The following is a 24,588-nucleotide window of genomic DNA, read 5'->3' on the forward strand; positions in this document are numbered from 1 at the left end:
TTTTTGTTTGTTTGTTTGGTTGGTTGGTTGGTTGTTTTGAGGGTGTTTTTGGTGCCAAGGATTGAACCCAGGGGTGCTTTACCACTAAGTAACATCCCTAGCCTGTTTGTTTTTGAAACTAGGTCTTGCTAAGTTGCTTAGGGCCTCACTAAATTGCTGAGGCTGCCTTTAAACTTTTGATCTTCCTACCTCAGTCTTCAGAGTCACTCAGATTATAGGCACTAGTTTTTCTCTATCTCTGGTTTTTCATATACTTACTCCCACAATTGGTTCTCCCTAGACTCAGGTCCTTTTGTTTGGTCACTTCTCTAAATCCATCATTCCTTTGCTAAATACTATACAAACTCATTTTTAACCAAATCTTTTGAGTTATTCATCTCTGGATACTCTTAGGTGTTACTTGTTTAATACACCTGAAAAGAAACTGTTTTTCTCTTGTCAATCATCTTTTGTCATAGTTGCCCAAATGAAAATTATTTTTCCTCCCCTATGTATACATAATACCAACATTTATTCATTTATTTAAGTTGATTCCTATTTTTTTCCATTACAAGCAGGACAGCATGAGCATTCTTGTAGGCTCTTGATTCATGGTGACAAGTTCAGAAATAAAAACTTGTGGGTCATTTAATATCAACATTTTCAATTTTCCTAGATAACATCAAACTATCTTCTAAAATAATTTTACTACTTTATGTTCTCACCAACAACATTTATTTTCCTATTTTCCAACAAATATTGCCTGAAATACTTCTTACCTGAATTCTTTACTTACCCCCCCACACCCCAGTACTGGGAATTAAATCCAGTGTGTTTTACTACTGAGCTACATTCTCAGATCTTTTTTTGTTTTAAGATAGGATCTAATGAACTGCTGAGCCTGGCCTCAAATTTGCCATCTTCCTGCCTCAGTCTCCCAAGTCACTGGTATAGGCAGAATTCCTTACTTTCGTGATAGCTCATGAATACCTTAAAAAGGATTTTTAAAAAATATTATCTAGTTTATTTAGTTTTCTATACCAGAAATTCAGTTAAGGTACATAGTAACCCAGATTGACCTAGTCTTTCTCCACTGGCTTCACATCATCTTCCTATTCCCTAAATGATGGGAAAGTGCCAAGGATTACTCTTTAGTCTACAATTTATGTTCCTTTATTACTCCTCCTTTGATGATCTCAGCACTCTCAATACAGTCATCAATCAGCATTGATTATTGTGACAATTACAACAGAAGCTCTCAACAAGTATTTGTATGTATAACTCTAGATGGTGGTGGGGGAAGACCAGAGTGCTCTGGAAAAGGCTCTAAAAATCTTTTGATTTACACCATCTCAACAGAGACTCATTATTTTAATGACTCCCATTACTTATGGGCAAAAGGAAGGTACCTCTAAGACTGACATTTTTTGCTGAGATTCAGCTCTACAACTTCAATTGCTATCTCAACACTTCTCCCTGAATCCCTACCATCAATGCCCATATCAAACGTCATCATCTCATAAAATGTGCCCTAACAATTTCTAAACTTCTATAAAAATATGAATTGAGGAATCCAGACAAACTATGATTCCTTTATACCAAGACCCTTTTCTTTCCTCACATCATCACAGAGACCTTTCTGTTATCACTTTTGAATTTATTTCACTCCCCTTTTTGCTCCATTTTAGGTCTTTGTCAGAATTTTTATAGTCCATAACTAACATATCTTGCTTTTACTTCCTCTTGATATCAATTCCTCCTATACACCACCATAAAGTGAATTATCCTAAAAGCAGAGCTTTGCATATTACCCACCTATTCAAATATATTTAATGGTTTATCATTGCCTATACAGAAGTCTTCAACTGGTCCACAGTATATTTCAATAGTTGGTCAGAAATACAGTGAAGAACAGAATGCAGATAAGCTACAGCCCTTAGACAAGCAAATCCCATGATAATCTTTTCTGGATGTTTTAAACATTAGTAAGTTAGTGTGAAACAAGATAACATTAGAAGCAAAAAGCATGTCTCCTCAGTTGATGATGGACTTCTGAAATGCTGTACTATTTTTAATCAGCCTCAGTATACCCACAAGAAAATTAAAGATTGAAGAAAGAGAAGGTAGAGCTCTATTCTCTGACTTCATAATTAGGACCCTTTAGCATGAGTCCTTACATCTCCCTGCAGGTTCTACCACATAATTAATTACATAAACCTTCCTCTCCAACCTAACTAGATCATTTAGCATTCCTTTAAAAGGTCTTGCTATTCCTAACCCCACTATGATAATGTTTATGTTCTTTCTACTTAACACTGTCCTTGCTTGCTAACCTAGAGGTTTCTTTCATGTAACCATACTCAATTGCCTCAGTTATGGTAACTAATCCTTTCTCCAAAAACTAGTTTATATTCTGTATTACTCATTAGGCAACCAGCACATGCCACTTACTACTGTAATTCATATTGTCACAGACAACTCTTTTCTCCTTACTTTGAGCACAACGAGGACAGATTATCTGACACCTCACATACCCGATATTTAGAACAATACTATACATATAGTTTTCAACAAAGGCTTAATGATGTGATCTATTCATGTATCACTTAATATCCATACTTACTTTCTACACGATTTATACACACACACACACACACACACACACACACAAGTAAGTGTACATATGTGTGTGTGTGTGTGTGTGTGTGTATATATACACACATATACATAAATAAAATATATATATCACCCCCCACCAGAGCCCCTAGAAGTCCAGGAAAAACAATGACAAAAATCTTTGTTTAAAAGTCATACCCCTGGCCTTTTTAAAATGCTGAAAATGAATATATCTTATCAATATCTTAACCTGAGACTAAATCTGACTTTCTTGATTCAGATGTGGAAAAAAAAAAAAAAAAGCTACTGTGAGGTATATAATATATATCAGGTTTTTGGTTTTTTTTCCTTCTTTTGGTGGTATTGAGGATTGAAATCCTGGGGCACTCTACCACTGAGTTTCATACCAGCCCTTTTTTAAAATTTTGAGACAGGGTCTTGCTAAGTTGCCACAGCTGGCTTCAACCTTGCAATCCTCCTACCTCAGCCTCCCAAGTTGCTGGGATTATAGGTGTGCAGCAGAGTACCTGTTCATGATCATTTTTTGTTTTTCAGCCTACACTACTCAGACTTCCCAGAGTGTTATGAGTAGGCTAAATATATAAGATAGACCTTGAGCCAATTGTTTTATAATCATATTTAGGAAATAAGCTCAGGGCTGGGGATATAGCTCAGTTGGTAAAGTGCTTGCCTAGCATGCACAAGGCCCTGGGTTCAATTCACAGCACCACAAAAAAAAAAAAAAAAAAAGAATAAGAAATAAATAAATTCATAAATGTCCAAACTATTTTTCATATATATATTTACTAATGGTGTTTATGAAACTATGGTTTTCACTTTTTACCGATTTAAGAGCTATGCCTGTAACGTAGCCCTTTTCTCAACTTGTCTATAGTATTTTGAAAGAACAAGAGTTATTCATCTTTTTTCCTTAACAGCAAGAATGGATACTTATTGAATGAATCGAGAGTCACAACTCAATTCGGCACAGAGGCACATGCCTGTAATCCCAGTGACTCAAGAGGCTGAGGCAGGAGGATTGCAAGTTTGAGGCCAGCCTCAGCAACTTAGCGAGGTCCTATGCAACTTAGTGAGACACTGTCTCAAAATAAAAAATAAAAAGGACTGAGGATGCAACTCAGTGGCAAAGGAATTTCTTATATTTTAGTAGTCTGTTAAGTCTAACACTGACAATTTGTTGGCCTTATCCAAATTTCAAACGTCATACAAAGCAAAATATATACCATTACTGAAGCTGTAAATTTTGTTTAATCTATTGAAAATTTTTACTTAGATTCCTTCATTTATAAGCTGAGAAGAATATACTAGAGGATGTTCACAACAAAATACTGTATTTTTTTCATCATTTTTCTTGTTCTGATAAATTGCTCATATAGTTTATCAATAAATTTACTAACAGCTTTTAGGAATAATGATACTAAATAAGTGTATCATTGCATTTCTTATGAGTTTTATAGGACTCATTAATTTAAATATCTGCTCTATTTTTAGTTTTGAAGGAGAATGTTAGTCATAAGAAAAATTATCTTCAAACATTTCAATCATACCTGTTTCTGAGCTTCTACTTTCTGCTTTCTAGTTGGATCAATTGCATCTACCATCCATTTGATAGTAAAGTATGTCACTGCACCGAATATCGTCAAACGGAAAATTAAACCAACAACTTCATTTCGACTCAAGGGACGAGAAAAGGCTTCAGCATGTACCATCTTGATTGTTAACCTTAAAAAACAAAGAGAAATATCACTAGGTAATAATTATATTCATTAACACTGACAGCCTGTTAAAATAGTTTGAACTAAGCAAGAAGCTAACTTCTAATCAAATTCAAACATTACCTACCTTTAAAAGTGTTTCATTTTTAAGGAGAAATGGATTTTCAAACATTAAGTAAACACATTTAAAGCTTTTCTTGCAAATGTAGATTAAAAACAAGTTTATTTAGTAGTAAAATAATTTTACTTGAAAAACACAGTCTTAAGTTACTTTCAGTTTTTAAATAAATATCTCCAGAGAATCTGGAAAAATGATGACTTTGGCACTAATTCAACTGAACGAAGGCTGCCTGACAATGAAATATTTTACAAATATGATGCTGACAATTTCTTCAATTAAGTATCATATATACCAGATAATTTTTGAAAGTGAAATTCAAACTATGAACCAACTTATTTTTTCTCATGCTTTTTCAAGTTTTCAAAGTCTGATTAATTTTAAATGCCATTTTCATAATTAATAAGTGACATTAAATTTTTTGAGCCAATCTATTGCTCCCAATGACCCAGCTAACTGTAAAAACAATAGAACTTTCAAAAAATCTGAAACAAGAAAACCACCCACAAGAATAAAGTACTAACCCAAAGAGAGGGAAAAAGAAGATGATATGCTCCCTTTTACATACAGTATATCCCTTAACAGCTACAACTGCAGCTGGGTTTACAGTGGGCATGCACTACAGTATCAAAGGCAATAACTATATAAAACAAAAAACTTATTAGGGATGATGGGACTATTGCATTTTGAGAAAACAGGATCATATTTTCAACACAATGCCACTCAACTCTGCATAAAGTTGTACTGACTGCTATGGGATTCTCTCTCTCTCTATCACACACCCACACACACACACACACACACACACACACGGGAATATATATTTTGCACTGATGTGAAAAGGAGCAAATCATGAATTTGTACAAACAGCTTAGTTAACACCTAAAAATTAGGTACCATATAGATTAAGATCCATGGTGCCCCAGCTGCTAAAATTATTGTTTATTTTCTAAGTTAAAGATCCTTTTCATCTCCTTCTCTAGAACAGCTCCAACAATACTTTTATATTTTTAAACTTCTACTATATGCCTCCTTATCCATTCAAGAATATATACTCTATTTCTTTTTATCAAGACCTCAAAGTTTTCCCTTCGCAGGATTACCAAGCATTCAAACTATACTCATCTAGCTCCAGAGTCACTTTAAAGCCTTTTACCTCTCATCCTTTCTCAAATTTCTCTATGGGAACTCTCAACAGATAAGAGTCACTGGCATATGAAAATGCCAAATTTTTCCCTTTAGCCTTGTATTTGCCTGCACCCTGGAGGGGCCATTTTCCCTCATTCATCTAAGATGACTCAAATGCTACCCACTTCAAACGCTAACCTTATCTGTTCCATGAAGCCTTTCATATCACATTAATCCTCTATATTATTCATTAGCTCTACTATACCATTTTAAGAAATCTTGTTTTTAATCATTATTGAATTTATATCTATTCTCAATTAGGAGTTTAAATCCTTATAAACAGTATTAACATTTTATTCATCTTCACAACTGTCACACAAAGACTATTCAAAAATTTTTTGTTCTACTGAAGAAAAATCTTCCAATCAACAAAGTCAAACTGGGGCTGGGAGATAGCTCAGTCGGCAGAGTGCTTGCCTTGTAAGCACAAGGCCCTGGGTTCGATCCCCAGCACCAGAAAACAAAACAAAAAAACAAAAAAAAAAAGTCAAACTTCCGAAGGATTTCCAAAAGTCAAGGTTTCACGTTATTAGTAAGAGCTATTCACTTCGCAATAATTCTTTAATTTAAACATATCTGAAGGGCACAGGAGGCTGAAGCAGGAGGACTCCAAGTTCAAAGTCAGCCTCAGCAACTTAGCAAGGCACTAAGCAACTCAGGAACCCTGTCTCTAAATAAAATACGGAAAAAAAAAAAAAAAGGCTGGGTATCGGCTCAGTGCTTAAGTGCACCTGAGTTCAATCCCCAGTATCAAAATAAAGTAATAATAATAATAATTTAAACATAACAACTAAGTAAGTGAAGTCCTTCATTTCGGATGAAGAAATTTTGGCCCACAGATATAAAACAATTTAATTCATTCAATAAGCATTTATTAAACATCTATACACAAAGTCTACTATATAGTGGATACACAATAATGCCTAATATGTAATTACTTAAGGAACTAATTATATTAATTACAATGAATTATTTTTTAAAATGGAGCTGGAAGAAACCATCTAACTGAAATTTTTCCTCAGGTAACAAATCAAAGTATGCTTTTTTCCATCAGGATGGATTTTTAAAAATTGGGTTACACAATACCTCATAGATTCGAAAACTGGGTTACACAACACTTCTCACAGGAAGTGAAAATTTGACTTCTTCAGGCTTACTTCCATCAGAATAAATTGAAAATGCAGTAGGAATGTGTGGTATCACCATGTGAGGTGCAATTCATGCATGAAAATAACCCAGCAGGCAAGGTAAGGGCTTTATTAACTTAATCTGTGAAAGTAGTAACATTCCACCAAAACATTTTCATTTTTCTATAAAGTTTGAGTTGGTAGTGATAAACCGCCATCTACTGGATGTTCACTGAACTACATGAACAAATTAGGATTGTTCCCAAAGTACATTCCAAAGTCATTAAGATATTAACAATTTTTAATTCTATTTTAAATGCCAAGGCACAAAAAACCCGTTTTCATAGTTTCCTATTCTAAAATTATTAACGTAATAAAATAGATTCAGGATTACTAAGGGCACTTCTAAAACAGTACACTACCTTTTTAAATGACTTCAAATCCTGAAATGAAACTGAAAGAACCCTCTTGCTTTGTAGATTGTAACTGTAAATACTTTTCATTTTATCTATAGATGGGATGTACACTTTTCTGTCATTCTTAGAACACTGATATACCTCCGATGTAAGGCTATACAGTAACAATACCGTTCCAGAAGAATAAACGTTGCCAAACTACACAACAGGAGAGAATGTATTTCTATTTTGCACAAAGATTAGGTTGAACAAAACGAATACACAAATATATACATATACACAGTGCTATGTATCGCAAAACTCTGAATATTCAGTTACCTGTTAGGCAAACATGAATACCAGTTGGTTTAGTCTGATTTCTCGATTTCAGGTGGAAAACTACCCTCACCTATGAAACAATTTACTGACAGAGTAGAGACCAGAGTAAAGCATTCATGCCATATTATTTCTCTAGGTCACTGCAGCGTTTTACAAAGGTTTCTCAAACTCAGAAAGTCCACTTTCACAGACGTCGAGGCCCTGTAGACAGAGCCTATGTGTGAGACCTGCCAGCCTTCACACAGAGAACAGGTTATTATTAACAACATCATTCTCTGTGAAAGCCTGCCTAGTCCTTAAAATCACCTCTGCTTTCGCACAAAGTGATAGCAGCACCAGTGCAACAACCAGACCTGCTCATTCCGGCCACCTTCGCCTAGGAACCTATTTCTGAGGTCGCCTGGGACGACCCTAAGCCTCCACAGTAATCAGGCTGCCTATAGAGATTCCCTTGGAAATGGACATAAGTCTGGCAGGCAGCGCCCACGAAGACCCAGGGCCCAAGCCGGGCCGGAAGCCAAGGCAAGCCCGGGACGCCCTTGGAGGTTAATCCGCTCGATAGTAAGGGCTACGGAGGCTGGGGGGCGGCAATGAGGTGGGACGTGGAGAAGGGCTAGGTGACCTTTCCGGTGGGGTTTCCCATATTGGAGCCTCTCCCTAGGGGAGCTCGAAGAGATCCTGTATGCGTTCTCACCAGGCCCCGAGGGAATCCGCTACTCACCCGGAGGAAAGAAACAGCAGCAGCAGGAACCTTCAGCCGGTCTTGCACAGGAAGGAAATGCCGCCTGAGAGAGAGCGCTTCCGGCGGCGCCGCGGCCCGCCCCCTACACTGAGCATGCGCGAGCCGAGGTGCCCGGAGCCGGCGCGTTCCTGGTCCTATGGTTTAGGGCTTTCTCGCGAGTGGGTTCACGTATCTGATGCTGTCTCTGCTGCTCGCTGGGCTTAGTCTTTCCGTGAAGCCGATGTGTCTGCAGGCAGCATTTGCCAGAGCTGAGTTTAGCTGGTGTGTCTCAGATTGAATTCGAGAAGGCGCTTATCACATAACGTCCCTGCCCTGTTGACCAACTGGGAGCATCCCCAACAAATAAGGGAGACTTCTTGAGCGCGCAAGAAAGTTTTTTTTCTGACGCCAGCTGATTTTGACTCTTTCCCATCACCCCTTGCAAGCTCTTATGCTGCTGCTCTGTCTAGCCCAAAGCGCAACGCGCATGGCCACCTCCCATCTGTCTTTCAGTTTTTAGAGTGAGCTCACATTCCTCTCCCATTTTTCTACTGACAGACACCTGGGGGTGGCGCCTGAAATTCCTCTGACGAAACGGCTTAGCAGCCCACGCAGGCATGCCTAGCAGTTGGGCCAGAATAGGGCAATTTGGTAGTATGTTCTATATTTTGACTTCTCTCTCTTACGTATTTTGATTTACACCCCCTCGGTAACCCCCCCCCCCAATTCCTCTCCCCTGTCCAAAATGTGCGGCATCACACACGAGGTCCTAAGGGAGCAAACAGAAAGCCATCGCCTTCTGAATACACAGACTGACACTATCCCCATAAAAGAGGCATCACTTCCTTCAGATAGAGGCGGTGAGACTATAAAGTAATGAGACGGTTCCCTTCCATATTTTCCTCAGGAAGGCAGTTTGTGTCTGTCTGCTGTAGGGATCGTCTTTGATGGCTAAAAAATTCTGCAGACTGATTGTTGAATTAGCAAATTACTGTTACAATCTTGTAATATTGTAGTGTGGGTAATATTTACAATAGTATATTGGGGTCAGGCAATATACAGCTATGTGATTCACATTCATCAAAAAAAATTTAATCCTCTAAAATAGACATTACTTTTATGTTTTTGTAATAAAGCAAGTTCAAGTTTAAAATTAGAGTTCTAAACCTTACTAAGTTCCTCCGCTAATAAGTGGCAAAATTTCGTTAGAACCTAGCTCTAATGCAAACCCCTGCACTTAACATGTTCTCTTTGACATTGTAGTTTAGTATCAGTTAAATTTTAAAATCTAGTTCAAAGATGTAGTAATGACAAATGACCAAAATCACAAGACTTTAAAGATAAGGATGAGATGAAAAATGTGAATGTTCAAAAATTATGATTAGGTTCATTGACAAGAATAGAATGGAATTTAATACTGTAAGTGGGTAATATTTTACTCCATTCCTTTTTGTCTTTAAGCCTTCCTATATGTGTGTCTATATCTTAATTTTAAAAAAAAATTAATGTGAAACTAGGTTTGAGAATACTAGATGAATTATTTAGAGAATTAAGATAGGTCTTTAAGAACAGGCAAATTATGAAGCCAGAAAAATGTTCACAAAAAAAAAGAGGACATCAGTGTTTTAGCAGTCTTGGAAGAGACTTTTTACTGGTTTCTCTGGGATGATCCCAAACTTAAGTCATTGCTTGGGAGGTTCATACGGAGTATAATTTGGCAGAGCCACAAAGCAGAAAAGAACTTTATGTTTTGTGGCCTGCTACTGTAATCATAGCCCCAGTAAGGAAAATGAACTAAGAATTCAAAAAGGCAAAGGATCCCCATTTGTGTACAATGAATCAAATGCAGTCTGTAAAAATAAAAAATAATTTAATAAAAAAAAAAAGGCAAAGGACTACCATGATTACTATGAAACTTCTTCTACTAAGTACCTCACCTGCCCTACCCCTAAGGACCAGGATGGCCAAAACTTATCCAATTTGCTGAGAGTAAAGGAGTTTTGGGAACGGGGGTTTTTCTTCAATTTTTTTTTTATCTTTTGGAGGAGCACCCATGAACTGCACCCCCTCTTCCTTCACCTTCCACCCCAACTGTTGCCTGGGTGAGCAGCAGCTCCCCAACTCCTGCTGTCTGAAGTGTGTGACCTTGTCTGCCATGTGTGCGTGCCCAGCTTGGGGGTTTTCAATGCTCAGACACAGAAAGGTGCACCCTATTAAGGACATACTAACAAGTCCTACAATGAGGTGGAGCTCCCGATATATTAATCTACGCTTAGTTCATCTACCTTAATATCTAAGGAAAGTTTTCATAGGAGAGGAAATAGTTGGGTTAAAAAAAATCAAGGCTGACAAGAATAATTTAATTCAAAATAAATGCTGCTGCTCATTTCTACTAGTGCTCTTGCCTTTACCTTTTGGACTTAATGTTTTCTTGTAGCAAATCTTGGAAACTATTATATGTCTGGGCCCTAAGGCAGCACATTAGTGCCTTTCTACATGCACATCATTTCCAGCAATCCACTAAATAACTTGTTCTTTCCAAATAGAGAGGATGAACATATGCTTTTCATCCCAGGATAGCTTTATATAATCCCTGACAACACGGAATATCACATTTTGGCCACAGTAGGGGCCAATAAATAATTCATTATGTGTAATATTAGTCAGAAAATTACAACTTTTTGTAGACTTTCTCGCCTTCCCTACTCCTTAGAATCAGGATTACAAATAATTATCATTACGGAAGGAAAAAGAAAACTTGTACTCATTCTTCTTGAAACAGTTATAACAATTCTCCCTCTGGAACCAAATTTTCTATGTTTGTTAGAGGGTAGGAGTGGCTTAGTCAATGCAATGAGCATCTGGTGGGAAGGGAGACCTTACATTGGCAGTTCTCAAATTTCATTGTGTATAGATTCACACAGACAACTTAGCAAAATGCAGATTCCTGGCTCCTGAACTTAGAGTCTCCCATTCAACTGTTCTAGGTTTTGGCCCAGATCTTCATTTTTATGAACCATCTGAGATTTCTGTCATGTGAGGATACAATAAGATGTCTTTCTGCAGTTCAGAGAGTACCCTTACCCAGAATAGCCATAGCAATCCTGGGCTGGAAGAGTGATGCAAGAGGTTATCACTATACAGACCTTAAACTCTACTGTAAAGCAATAGTAACAAAAACAGCATGGTTTTTGGCACCAAAATAGAAGGTAGACCAATGGTACAGGATAGAAGGCACAGAGACATACCCACATAAGTACTAGACAAAGGTGCCCAAAACATACAATGGAGAAAAGATAACCTCTTTAACAAATGGTGCTGGCAAAACTGGAAATCCATATGCAGGAATATGAATTAAACCCCTATCTCTTACCTTGTACAAAATTCAACTCCAAAATGAATCAAGGATCTAGGAATTAGTCCTGAGACCCTTCACCAAACAGAAGAAAAAGCTAGGCCCAAATCTCCATCCATTGTTGGCCTAGGACCATACTTCCTTAACAAGAATCCCATAGTGTAAGAAATAAAAGCAAGAATCAATAAATGGGATAGATTCAAACTAAAAAGCTTTTTCTCAGTAAAGGAAACAATCAATAATGTGAAAAGAGCCTACAGAGTGGGAAAAAGTCTTTTCCACACACACTTCAGACAGAGCACTCGTCTCCAAAATTTATAAAGAAACTTAAAATACTTTATATCAAAAATACAAAGAACCCAATCAGTAAATGGGCTAAGGAAATGAGTAGACACTTCATAGAAGATATAAAGCTGATCAACAAATATATGAAAAAGTGCTCATCATCTCTAATAACTAAAGAAATGCAAATTAATACCTCCCTAAGATTTCATCTAACTCCAATTAGAATGACTATTATCAAGAACACAAGCAATAATAAGTGTTGATGTGGATGTGAGGAAAAAGGCACACTCATACATTGCTGGTGGGATTGCAAATTGGTGCAGCCACTCTGGAAAGCAGTATGGAGGTTTCTCAAAAAACTTGGAATAGACCCACCATTTGATCCAGCTATCCCACTCCTCAGTTTATACCCAAAGGACTTAAAATCAGCACACTACAGTGATGCAGCCACATCAATGTTCATAGCTGCTCAATTCATAATAGCTCGATCGTAGAAGCAACCAAGATGCCCTTCAACAGATGAATGGATAAAGAAACTGTGGTATATATACACAATGGAATACTACTCAGCCATAAAGAAGAATAAAATTATGGCATTTGCTGGTAAATGAAGATGGAGAATATCATGTTAAGTGAAATAGGCCAAGCCCAAAAAACCAATGGCCAAATGTTTTCTCTGAAAAGTAGATGCCAATACGTAATGAGGGGAGGGCGGGTGGCGGGGGGTGGGGGGAAATAATGAAGGAACTTTGAATAGTGTAGAGGAAAATGGGGGAAGGAAAGATAGTAGAATGAGACAGATAGTATTACCCTATGGATATGTATGATTACATGAATGGTGTGAATCTATATTGTGTATAACCATTGAAATGAAAAGTTGTACCCCATTTGTGTATAATGAATAAAAATGCAGTCTGTAAAAATAAAAACTTAAATTAAAAATAAATAAAAATAAAAATATTATATATTGGGGAAAAAAAAAGAAAGAATACCCTCACCAGCATCTGCCAATACCCTGGCCTTCTACTTCACAACCCCCAGAATTGTGAGAAATAAATTTGTGTTGGTTAAGACAATAAGCCAATAAACAAATGACAATATCTGAGATAATTCAGGTATAAGTAGCTCTGCCCTAGTCAGTGAAGATTTTAGATGTATAATTGCAAAAATCTGTCACTCTAGCCCAAAAGTTTCATTTGGTCATCTGAACCAGTAAGCAATTAAATCAAGAAGGCTTTATAAGACATTTGGAGTAAAATCCCTTTGGAATAAAAATAATATAAAATATTTCAATAAGTAAAACCAATAAACTGCTATTATTTGTTGCCATTAGAAATAATCTTTTTGTCAGTGATTTAGAAAAAGCAAAACTTCCAATGAATAGAAGACATATATATCAGTAATCAGAATAATACTTAGTAACTTTTGTTCTTTTAAGTATTTCATCAAACGTAATATCTTAATTATTTGACATTGTAAGTGAATGGGTAGAGAAAGAAAAGTAAAACAAGAATATGGAGCTGTATTTGGTAGCCATGAAAGACAGAAAAAGACCGATTATGTACTTGAGCTCCAATACAAAGAATAGATGGAATCAAGGCAAAAAATAGTGAAAAATTAAATTTCAACAGATTGGAAACAAAGTGGAAAGATAAATGGTAGCTCCATGTATAGAAAGCATGGAGATCTAAAAGAAAACAGAAGAATTCAAAGAACATACTGTTGTAAATCTACTTTCCATGGTTTTATGTTTTTTACACTTACACACAGTATAATAAATGTACAGGAAAATGAGTGTTTTCTCATCAGGGTAGTACTAATCCACAAATAATCTGACATTTTTAGCAACCTTTTTTCTCAAGCAGTACTGCCAATTGTTGTGTGTGTGTGTGTGTGTGTTTTAACTTTTTAACTCAGATTGAATCCAGAGGTATTTACCACTGAGTTACATCCCCAATCCTTTTTATTTTTTATTTTGAGACAGGGTCTGGCTAAGTTGCTTAAGACCTCACTAAATTGATGAGTCTAGTCTGCAATTTGTGATCCTCTTACCTTACCCTGCTGAGTTGCTGAGATTACAGATATGTGCCATGGCTCCTGGCCCAGTTGTATGTTTTTAACAGCTTCTGCTACAAAAAATGTTTTCTAGAATTTAGATATTTATTTAAAATCTGCAATATTTTGTTGTTCAACTTTCATACAGTACTGAAAATATACTGTTCAAATGATTCTTTCCAAAGCTGGGTGTGATGGTGCTTGCCTGTAATCCGAAAGACTTGGAGGCTGAAGCAAGAGGATTGCAAGTTGGAGGCCAGCTTCGGCAATTTAGCAAAGCCCTAAGTAACTTAGTGAAATCCTTTCTCAAAATAGAAAAATACAAAGCAAAGGACTGGGGATGTAGCTCAGTGGTAAAGTGTCCCTGAGTTCAATCCCTGGTACCAAACAAACAAACAAAACAAAAAACAAACAAAAACTTTCTATGGAAAGTCAGGATTGATGAAAAACTGAATTGCTTCAAGAAAATGTCCAATCTTTCTATAGCCTTATTAGGAAAACTTCCTAGAATTCATCTGAGAGTTTCATACACTCTCTTCCATATTTTCTTTAATGGAGCAGGAGGAAGAGGGTAAGAATATCAAAGATAGGAATTGATTAGCCAAAACAGAAGAAACAGTAGTTTAAATGTTAATTCTCAATTCATGTAACAACAGATTGATAGATGAGGCATAAAACAAGACCAGATGCTGTGGTTTCCAGGATGCACTTGACTTCCCATCCTTTATAACCTGGAGCAATTTTAGCTGTAAGTAGGTCACTTGCTTGCTCTCATTTACCTGATTCTAGGAAAATGCCCTTGGAAGAATTTGGAAAATATTATGTATTGGTACTTAACATATTAAAAATTAAGATTGAGTGAATTCTTTCCCTGACCTCCTTTCTCTTTTAGCCAGAACTTGTAAGCTTGAAGCGTAAATGAACAAGAAGAATTTGAGATCTTTTGTTTTCTAAGCACAAGTTCACTTAAAGTCTATGTACATTGTTAGCTCCCGTATTTACTGGGTTTAGCATTAGCAAGGTACTTACCTCACAAAATCATAGTTGGAGTCTGAATTCTATCAGATGTGAACTTCTCAAGAAAAGAGGGTGTCTAGGTAGTAGGAAGGGGGCTTAATTAATGATTTTTGTTTTTTTTTTATACTGGAAAATTTTTTTTTTTTTTTTTTTTTTTTTTAACCAGGGACACACTACCTCTGAACTACATCCCTGACCCTTTCTATGTTTTTTTTTATTTTTTACTTTTTGGTACTTGGGATTTAACCAAGGAATGGTTAACCACTGAGCCACATCCCCAACCCTTTCTATTTTTTATTTTGAGACAAAGTCTTGGTAAATTGCTTAGAACCTGGCTAAGTTGCTAAGACCAGCTTTGAACTTGTGATCCTCCTGCCTCTGCCTCCTAAATTGCTGGAAGTACAGGTGTGCCCCAACATGCCCAGCCCAGTTTAATTTCTTATTTTAAGATAGGGTCTCGCTAAATTGCTGAGGCTGGCCTGGAATTTGTAATCCTCCTACCTTAGCCTCCTGAGTTGCTAGAGATTACAGGCATGGCGCTACCATGCTGAGCAGTAAATGTCTTTTTTTTTTTTTCTTTCAAATTTGACATATCTACTAGGTCATGTTTCAGGCCCTATTGCTTCAGATTTAACCTCACGGGGAAGTGGGGCAGTGGAGTGGAGGAATGATAAATGGTCTAAAAGTAGGACAGCTAGAGCAAATCATTTTATTGGCTATAATTATCGCCCTGTCACGACAGGTCTGCTCTTGTTGCGTCCATCAGAAACCCAGAATCAGGGTGAGACTTGTTATCTCCCAGGCTTAAGAACATGGACTTTACAAATCTGGGTTTGTTTACTACCTCTTTGACTTTGGATTAGTTACTTATGCTATCAAGTTTCAGTTTCCTCATGTTTAATGTGAGAACAAGATAGAAATGTTTATCTTCTATGACTTCTAAAGAGGCCAGACCTCTTGGTCCCTTTGACCTGTTGGTTCTCTCATTCCCAAATTTAATACACCCCTGTGGCTGAGTCTTACTGATCAGTAGTCTATATACCATTTATGATAGTTACATAAAACCTATAAGGTTTAATCCTTATGACTCCAAGATAATTAAGTTTGAAATATTGATCACTCCATGAAAATAACTGTGAATATTTCTCATTTCACTGAACATCATCATTAGTGTTGGCTGTTATTCCCATCTGTCTAATAACAGCCATTTATTGAACTTACAGTCATTGCTGTGATGGAGTCCTAAAGACTGAAACATCTTATAGAAATACAAGTCTTCACCGAGCTATTGACTTTTTTAAGCTAGAGGTTTGTCCCATGTTTGATCCCCATTCATAATTCATGTGGGGCAAACTTCCTTACTTAGGTTACTGAGTGGATTTTGTACAAGAAAAAGAAATTAGTTCAGTAGATAAAAGTGAGATGCTTAACCAGACTTCAGATTTTAGAAGTCAATATCTTACATGTCTTATCTTTTCTCTGCAAACCACAACATTCTTTTATCCTCAGAGATAATCATAGCATCAGAATGTTAATCTCTATATAAAATTTAATTCATTTGAGATTAGCACATTTACAAAAATACTAAATATTTACTATGTACAACTTAAACACATTCCCCAAATTTAAGATTTCCTAAGCAAAAAGAAATTATGTTTCCTGTTCAGAAACTGAATGAACTTCTTCCAAAGGCAAATGCAAAGGCAAGCACAAAGGGCAAAGCCAGCTGATACTTGATACTTAAGAGGGAGGTATCTGGTAGGTCTTTTCCTTTCACCTACAAGGAACCAGTACTAGTGTACTGGCAAACTCATGTTAAAAATCTCCCCTTCTGGCCTGGGGATATAACTCAGTTGGTAGAGTGCATGCTTCATAAGCACAAGGCCCTGGGTTCAAATCCCCAGCACCACAAAAAAAAAAAAAAAAAAAAAATCTCCCCTTCCTTGGAAACTATCATGCTAAGTGAAATAGGCCAAGCCCAAAAAAACCAAAGTCAAAATGTTTCCTCTGAAAAGTGCATGGCAATACATAACGAGGGTGGGTGGTGGGGGAAGAGAAGAATGAAGGAACTTTGGATAGAGTAGAGGAAAATGGGGTAGGAAGGGTTGGAGGACAGAAAGATAGTAGAATGAAACAGACATTATTACCCTATGTCTATGTATGATTACATGAATGGTGTGAATCTACATTGTATACAACATAGAAATGAAAAGTTGTACCCCATTTGTGTACAATGAATCAAAATGCAGTCTTTAAAAGTAAAAAAATATTTTAGTTAAAAAATAAATAAATTAATTAATTTTTTAAAAAAATCTCCCCTTCCCACCAGGAATGGTGGTGCACACCTGTAGTCCCAGCAACTCACAAGACTGAGGCAGGAAGATCGCAAGTTCAAAGCCAGCCTTAGCAACTTAGTGAGGCCCTAAGCAATTTAGTGAGAACTTGTCTCAAAAAAAACATAAAAAGGACTGGGAAGTGGCTCAGTGGTTAAGCATCCCTGGGTTTAATCCCTGGTACCAAAAAAAAAAAAAAATCTCCCCTTTCCCTCCACACCACTTTCCTTTCATTGTCATTGATTCCGGAACCAGGAAAACAAAACAAAGGGATAAGGAAAAGGAAAAAAAAAAAGCAAATCTGTAATTCGAGTTACAGAACTGCAGGAAACAAACTTGAGTGCACTAAATTGGTAAGGCTGAAACTGCCAATCCCCTTCAGAAGAGTAAACCTGATAGAGTTTCAGAAACCTTTCTACATTCTAGCCTGCTGTTTAAGTTTAAATACCAGCACCTTTCTGAGAGTTTTGAATACCCTAGTAAGGCCCAATGCCATACCCATCTCTATGTCTTCTGAGATCTTATGTTAATGGGGGATCAGAAAAGGGGGATGGTAAGGCAAAGGGACAGAAGGCTTGACACCTCAACAGTGTTTTCTTCCCCTGTGGCATTTTGTGACAGAGAGAGATGCTAATGACTCCTAACTAGCTAAAAACAACTTTAGAATTCTGTCTAGATATCCTTTAACCTCTGGCTGGATTGTGTCCCACCTTCCACATTCTGTTTCCTTTATCACTTAATCCAATGTACACTGAATAACCTGGTTTTCCATAGTCTGTCTTCATGCTGTCCTTACTGACCAGTTGTCAAGAAGCCACTTACCCCCTTCCATGGTCCTTCTTTGGGACTTTTGGAAATAGGTAAAAAGGATTAACTGAATCATGTCTAAAGCCATGAAATACAATGAATGATTTGTTTTGCGTGAATCATAAGTGAATATAAAAAGAGGCTGGGGATGTGACTCAGTGGTTGAGCTTCCCTGTGTTCAATCCCCCTTTCCCTTAAGACCAGTATTCTAGTGTTGGAGAAATAGGAAAGATATGGATATGTATTTAGGAGGACAAAAGTTCAATAAATCACAGATTCTCAGGATTGAAAGGAATACTAAATATTGAATTTTCAGCCAAAGGTAATGTGGAATTGTAAGAATGTGTTCTGGCTGGCATGGTAGTGCATGCCTGTAATCTCAGTGACTCAGGAGGCTGAGACGGGAGAATCACAAGTTCAAGGGCAGCCTCAGCAATTTATACTTTATCTAGAAATAAAAGAAAGGACTGGGGAAGTGACTTAGTCATAAAGCACCTCCAGTATAGAAAGAAAGAAAGCGCGGGGTGGGGGGGATAGGAAGGGAGGAAGAAAGAAAAGGGTGCTATGGAATTAGAGTACCTGATTAAATCACACTTTGGTCCCTTTATAACTATACATTTTGGGCAATTTATTTAACATCTCTGAGCTTTAATTCCCTCATCTATAAAATGGGGATAGTGTCTACATTATTAGGGTTGGTGGTGGGGTTGAAGATAATGTATGCAATAGCACTGGGTCAGATATTAAACATTTAGGAAATTATTGTGACTGATCATAAATGTCCCACCAAGTGTTTATTGAATTTATCTGAATGTTCCTAATGGCTTGAAATTCACTAACTGCTGTACAACCCATCTCATGTTCAGAGAACTCTTCAGTGCTTTTTCACTGAGTCTAAGTCTTTTCCCCTGAGCCTTTATTCACTGTTTTCATTCTCACCAGTGAGACTGCACGGATTGTCTGTATGACTAGATTGTGAATCTAGAATGGAATGTATGCTTTAAGAGTGGAGTGACCTCTTGAAGTGCTGTGATCCTTCTGCTAAGGTAGGAGGTTGGTAAGTTCCAGGCCAGCCTCAGCAATTTAGTGAGACCCTCAGCAACTGAAATGCTTCTCAAAATGAAGAAATAAAAAGGTCTGAGGATATTGCTCAGTGCCAAAGCACCCCTAGGTTCAATCCCCAGTACCAAAAATATGTAAAAATAAATAAAATATATGGACCATTATGGCTTCTTAAAAGCAAGAAAAACAATGAATTAGTGCTATTGAATCTACAACCTCTGTAGAAGCACTATTAAAGAATATCTTTTGAGTACTATGGATGTAATTTAAGGGAATACAAAATGTTGACTAGAAATAATATCTAGCTCCAATCTAAGTAAGCTTAAGCTTCTAATACTGTTGCATTTTAGTTCAATAATATAATTGAGAAGGAATTAATGAATTCTACCCACTTGTGATCTATTGATACATACTTATTCTGATAAAAATTGTTTTCAAATTTTGAGACAGCAACACATTGCATTTTAATTTCATTTTCAGATTTGCACCTAGTAAAATGGGTTGTATTTTTGAGTGTGTACAGTTCTGTGAACTTTGTTATTTAATTTTTGGTTCCAGGGATTGAAACCAGGGGCATTTAACCACTGAGCTACATCCCAGCCCTTTTTATTTTAAGACAGAGTCTTGCTAAATTGCTGAGGCTTTGAATTTGTGATCCTCCTGCCTCAGCCTCCTGAGCATCTGAGATTATAAACATGTGCCACCATGCCTGGCCAGTTCTGCAAATTTTTATTTTTATTTTTGTGTGGTGTTGGGAATTGAACCCAGAGCTTTATGCATGCCAGGCAAGCACTCTGCAACTGACATACATCCCAAGTCCCAGTTCTATGAATTTTAATACAAAGATAGATTCATATAAACACAACCACAATTGGAATACAGATGGTTCCATTACTCTAAAAAGCTCCATGTGTTATCCTTTGGTATTTACTCTTTCTCCTCCACCCCACACCTGGCAACCACTGATTTATTCTTGGATCTCTATCTGTGCCCTAGTACCAATTCTGAGGATCTGAGTTTCAAACTGTCTGATATCTAAACCAGGGGATTCTAGTGAGGGAAAAAACAAAAATAGAAAACTCACTGCTAGTTCAGTAGTACTTTGAATTCTGATCTTCTTCCCCAATTCACCTGCTACTTTTTATCCTTCACAGTCCTCAGGTAGCTGTTCCATGAGTTCCGCCTAGATTTTATAGCTGCATTCAACAAAAAAGACAGGGTGGGCTATGTTATTCCTAAACCATACCCAGACCTTTTTTCTTTTTTGATACCAGGGATTGAATCTAGGGATGCTTAACCACTGAGCCACATCCCCAGTCCTTTTAAAAACTATTTTATTTTGAGACAAGGTCTTGCTAGGTTGCTTAGGATCTCTCTAAATTGCTGAGGTTGGTTTTGCGCTTGTGATCCTCCTGCCTCAGCCTCCCAAACTGCTGGAATTAGAGGCATGTGCCATTACATCTGGCTATGTCATGTTTAAATTGTTGTGTATGGACTGAATGTTTGAGTTTGAGTCCCCTCAAAATTCTTAAGTTGAAGCTCTAGTCCCCCAACTTAATGGTCTGTGGAGATGGACCTTTGGGAGGTAATTTGGGTTAATAAGGTCATGAGAGTAGCTCTCTCATGGTGGGATTGATGTCCTTTTAGGAAAAAACACCAGATAGCTTGTTTGTTCTCTGCCTATCTCTGTATATGAGGGCACAGTGATAACACTTTGCAAGCCAGAAAGAGAGCCCTCAACAGGAACCAAATCAGCTGGCATCTTGATCCTAGATTACCCAAGCTCTAAAACTGAGACAATAAGTTTCTGTTGCCTAAGTCAGCCTATGGTATTTTGTGATAACATTCTGAGCAAAGACAATTGCCAAAATATTCGTGAAAAAAATCCAGGCACTACTTATTGGGTCAATGTTCCCCAATTCAATCACTACTTTTCCTCATTTTTTTTTTGTTTTTTTTTTTTTTTGTTTTATTTTTGGTACTGGGGATTAGGGTGCTTTACCACTAAGCTATCTCCCCAGCCCTTTTTATTTTTTATTTTGAGGCAAATTCTTGCTAAATTGCTGAGACTGGCTTGTAACTTGCAATTCTCTTGCCTCAGCCTCCCAAGTAGCTGGGATTACAGTGCTGTGCTCCACTGTGCTGGAGCCCTCATAATTCTACTTGATCATGTTTTGTGCAAGATTTATTAACATTATCCTTAGTTGATTTCCAAACACAGAAAGAAACAATCTCTCCAAACAAGACTGGTAGCTTTTTTTGTTTACTTATAACTCCTCTAATATATATTTTGATATGTCTGTTTTCAATTTACTACTAGCTTGTGTTGGTTTCCCTAGTTAATTTGGTTAATGTTTTACTGTAAGTATAGGCTAAATAACTTAGGTCATGTTTGAGTCAATTCTTTTTATTTTTTATGTCTTTGAGAAACTTGCTTCAAAGAGAACATGTAATTAGAAGTCCACAGTCCATTTCTTTCACACATAGGCCATTATATATGAGAAATGACAGTAGTGTGGAATACATAAAATTGTGGAGAAAGGAGCCAGGTGCAGTGACGCAGTCCTATAATACCACTCACTGGGGAGGCTAAGGCAGGAGAATTGCAAGATCAAAGCCAGCCTCAGCAACTTAGTGAAGCCCTAAGTAATTTAGCGAGATCGTGTCTCACATTAAAAGATAAAAAAAAGTTAGGCACAAAAATATTTTTAAAAAATTTTTTTTTTTTTTTTTTACTCTTTCACATTACTTTATTACCCTTTGTGCTATTTTATTTTTTTCTTCATGTGAAGTACAATTATTAAAAACTGTTAAGAAGTGGGAGGGCGGGGGGGTGGGGGGAGTGGGATAGGAAACAGTGAACTAATATTTTTGCCTGGAGTAGGTAAGAGGAATTGAGGAAAAGAAGTAACAGAAAAGGAACTATTGTACAGTAACACTCATTTCATTCAAGTTCTAAAAGATTCATAGGATTAACTGTCATTTTGGAGGAATAATTTTAGAAAGTTACACCGTACATTAACAAAGTGAAAAACACAGAGGAACTAATTAAACTTAGATCAGAAACAAGGACAACCTCTGATTCTTTCACTGAGGTCACAGCTGAACTGCTCCATTTTCAGTGTAGGTAGAAGAAATCACTGATAAACAATCCTAAGAAATGCATTTAAAGAGGAACTAGCAGAGAATTTGAGTGTCTTCACATGTTAAGTACAAGTCCTTATCACAAACTTATGATAAAATCTAGAAACATCTTTTTCTAGACAACGTGGAGACAGCAAATTTCTCTCAGCACAGGTGTATTTACTGTTAATATTAGGGTAATATCTGATATTACCATATGGTTCTTAAGGTTCCTGGGTAAGATGTCTTTGTATTGTGATGCTTCTACTATGCTTGTGATAAAACTCAATACTAAACTGAGCTTTTTCTCTTCCTCTAGTTTCCTTTTTTACTGCTTTTCTTTCCTTAATTCTATTCTACTCCCTTGCTCAGACAATATTGTTTGTTCCTTGTGGATTTCCTATCTTAATTTTCCTATTTACTTCACCTTTAACTCTTCTAAGAGTCAGTTCCAGTAAATGATATGCTTTAAAAGTGCTTATGCAGTTTTACAATTATTTTCTGGGTTAACAAATGATAGTTCTTCCAATTGTCAATATGTGATGGCTGTTTTTAAAATTACCTAGCATTTGCAAGTTTCAGTTTAAGGTTCTAGTATACTGTTCTTTATAAAGTATTTGAGCTATTCTTTCTTTAAGATGATGGTGTAATGACAGTATGACAAACAAGATAACTAAGGCCACAGTTATGTACACAACCTTCCTGTATATGAAGAATTTGGAGTACTGAATTTTTTCTGGCCCATTATACTAAATTACAATCTCAGGAAAATAATATAGCCTAACTAATATGACAAACAAAATATATATTTATAAATGCCCACAAAAGTTCCAGTATGAATCACCCATCCTGTACTTTAAAGCTCTTCTTTTCTCTTTACTGGTGTACTGAGGCTTGAACCCATGGCCTTGAACATGTAGGTAAGGCTGAGCTACTATATCATATCTCTAGTCCTTTTTAAATTACTTTAAGAAACGGTCTCCCTAAAATGCAATCCCACTGGCCTTATCCTCCCAAGTAGCTGGGATTACAGGCAAGTGACACAATACCTGGTTTAAAGCTTTTAAATAAAATAATGTATCAGTCAGGCACAGTTGTGCATGCCTGTAATCCCAGTGACTGGGGAGACTGAAGCAGGAGTTTCTCGAGTTCAAACCCAGCCTCAGTGATTTAGTGAGACCCTGTCTCTAATAAAATACATAAAAGGGCTAGGGATGTGGCTCGGTGGTTACGTGCCCCTGGGTTCAATCCTTGATGATGATGATGAATGATGATCCCAATTACTCTTACTGTTTATTACAGGCACATCTACTAAAACTCTTCAACTATATATTAAATATGATTTGAGCAGCAGCATATATCCAGAAGATTCCTGTCCCTCTATAACATTCTGTAGAAACCATTAAATATCTACATCTCTCACAAACTGCAGATTTTCCTGACCTCAGACTAGAAGTTATTTACAAATATTCCATTTAATCCAACATATAACTACCTCCAGGTTACTACTCCTGATTTCAGTGCTACTATGCCATCTTTTACCTTACGCCTTCAAACTGCAATTCCTTATAATCACATGAGGGCCAGGCATGGTGGCACACGCCTATAATCTGTGACTTGGGAGGCTGAAGCAGGAGGACTGCAAATTCAAGGCCAGCCTCGCAACTTAGTGAGTCCTAAATAATTTAGTGAGACCCTGCCTCAAATAAAAATTAAAAAGGGGACTGGTAATGTGACCCTGGGTTCAATACACGACACCAAAAAAAAAAAAAAAAAAAAACCCACAAAGTCTACTAATAATCTGGCAACCTCAAAGAAGTGTTCTATATCTGTTTTTAGATTCAGTATTCTTTCTGACCAGTCATATCTTTCTCTCACATTCACATCTGATCTCATCACTCTCAAAGTACACTGTAATTCCTTAATTCCTGGCAATTTTCCAACTGAATTATTCCCCACCTGGCAATATTTAACTTCCTCAATAGCCTGGACTATAGGGTCATTAGTTAGATGATGCCATTCTTAGAACCCCTTATACTTTTTTTTAAATTTTTTAATTTGATCTAATTAGCTGTACATGACAGTAGAATGTATCTATACAGTTTGATAAATCATAATAAATGGAGTGTAATTTCTCATTTTTCTAATTGTACATATTGTAGGATCACATCGATCATGCAATCATATATGTACGTGAGGTAAAATATCTGTTTAGAACCCATTATACTTCTAATTAGCTTTATCCTCAATGCTGGTTCACACTACCATCCACTCTGACACCAAGCTGCTAAGTAATATTGAGAATAACAAGGGCTAGGATGTAGCTCAAAGG

The 24,588-nt window shown here is 36.9% G+C and overlaps 1 protein-coding gene across 3 annotated transcripts in view; it reads right to left on the reverse strand.

The window, feature by feature from the left end:
* ATAD1 (ATPase family AAA domain containing 1) overlaps positions 1–24,588 on the reverse strand; it is a 75,003-nt gene that overhangs the window by 40,955 nt on the left and 9,460 nt on the right. For 2 of the 3 annotated variants that reach the window (XM_079138343.1, XM_079138344.1), the window contains exon 2: positions 4,164–4,338. In XM_079138343.1, coding sequence (XP_078994469.1) covers positions 4,164–4,325 — 162 coding nt within the window. In that variant the 5' untranslated portion in view covers positions 4,326–4,338. Of the gene's footprint in view, positions 1–4,163; positions 4,339–7,498; positions 7,648–24,588 lie in introns of those variants that run through there. The other variant, XM_079138342.1, reaches the window with a different exon arrangement.

The sequence above is a fragment of the Sciurus vulgaris genome, assembly GCF_902686455.1.
Source record: "Sciurus vulgaris genome assembly, chromosome: 4".
Classification (NCBI taxonomy): Eukaryota; Metazoa; Chordata; class Mammalia; order Rodentia; family Sciuridae; genus Sciurus; species Sciurus vulgaris.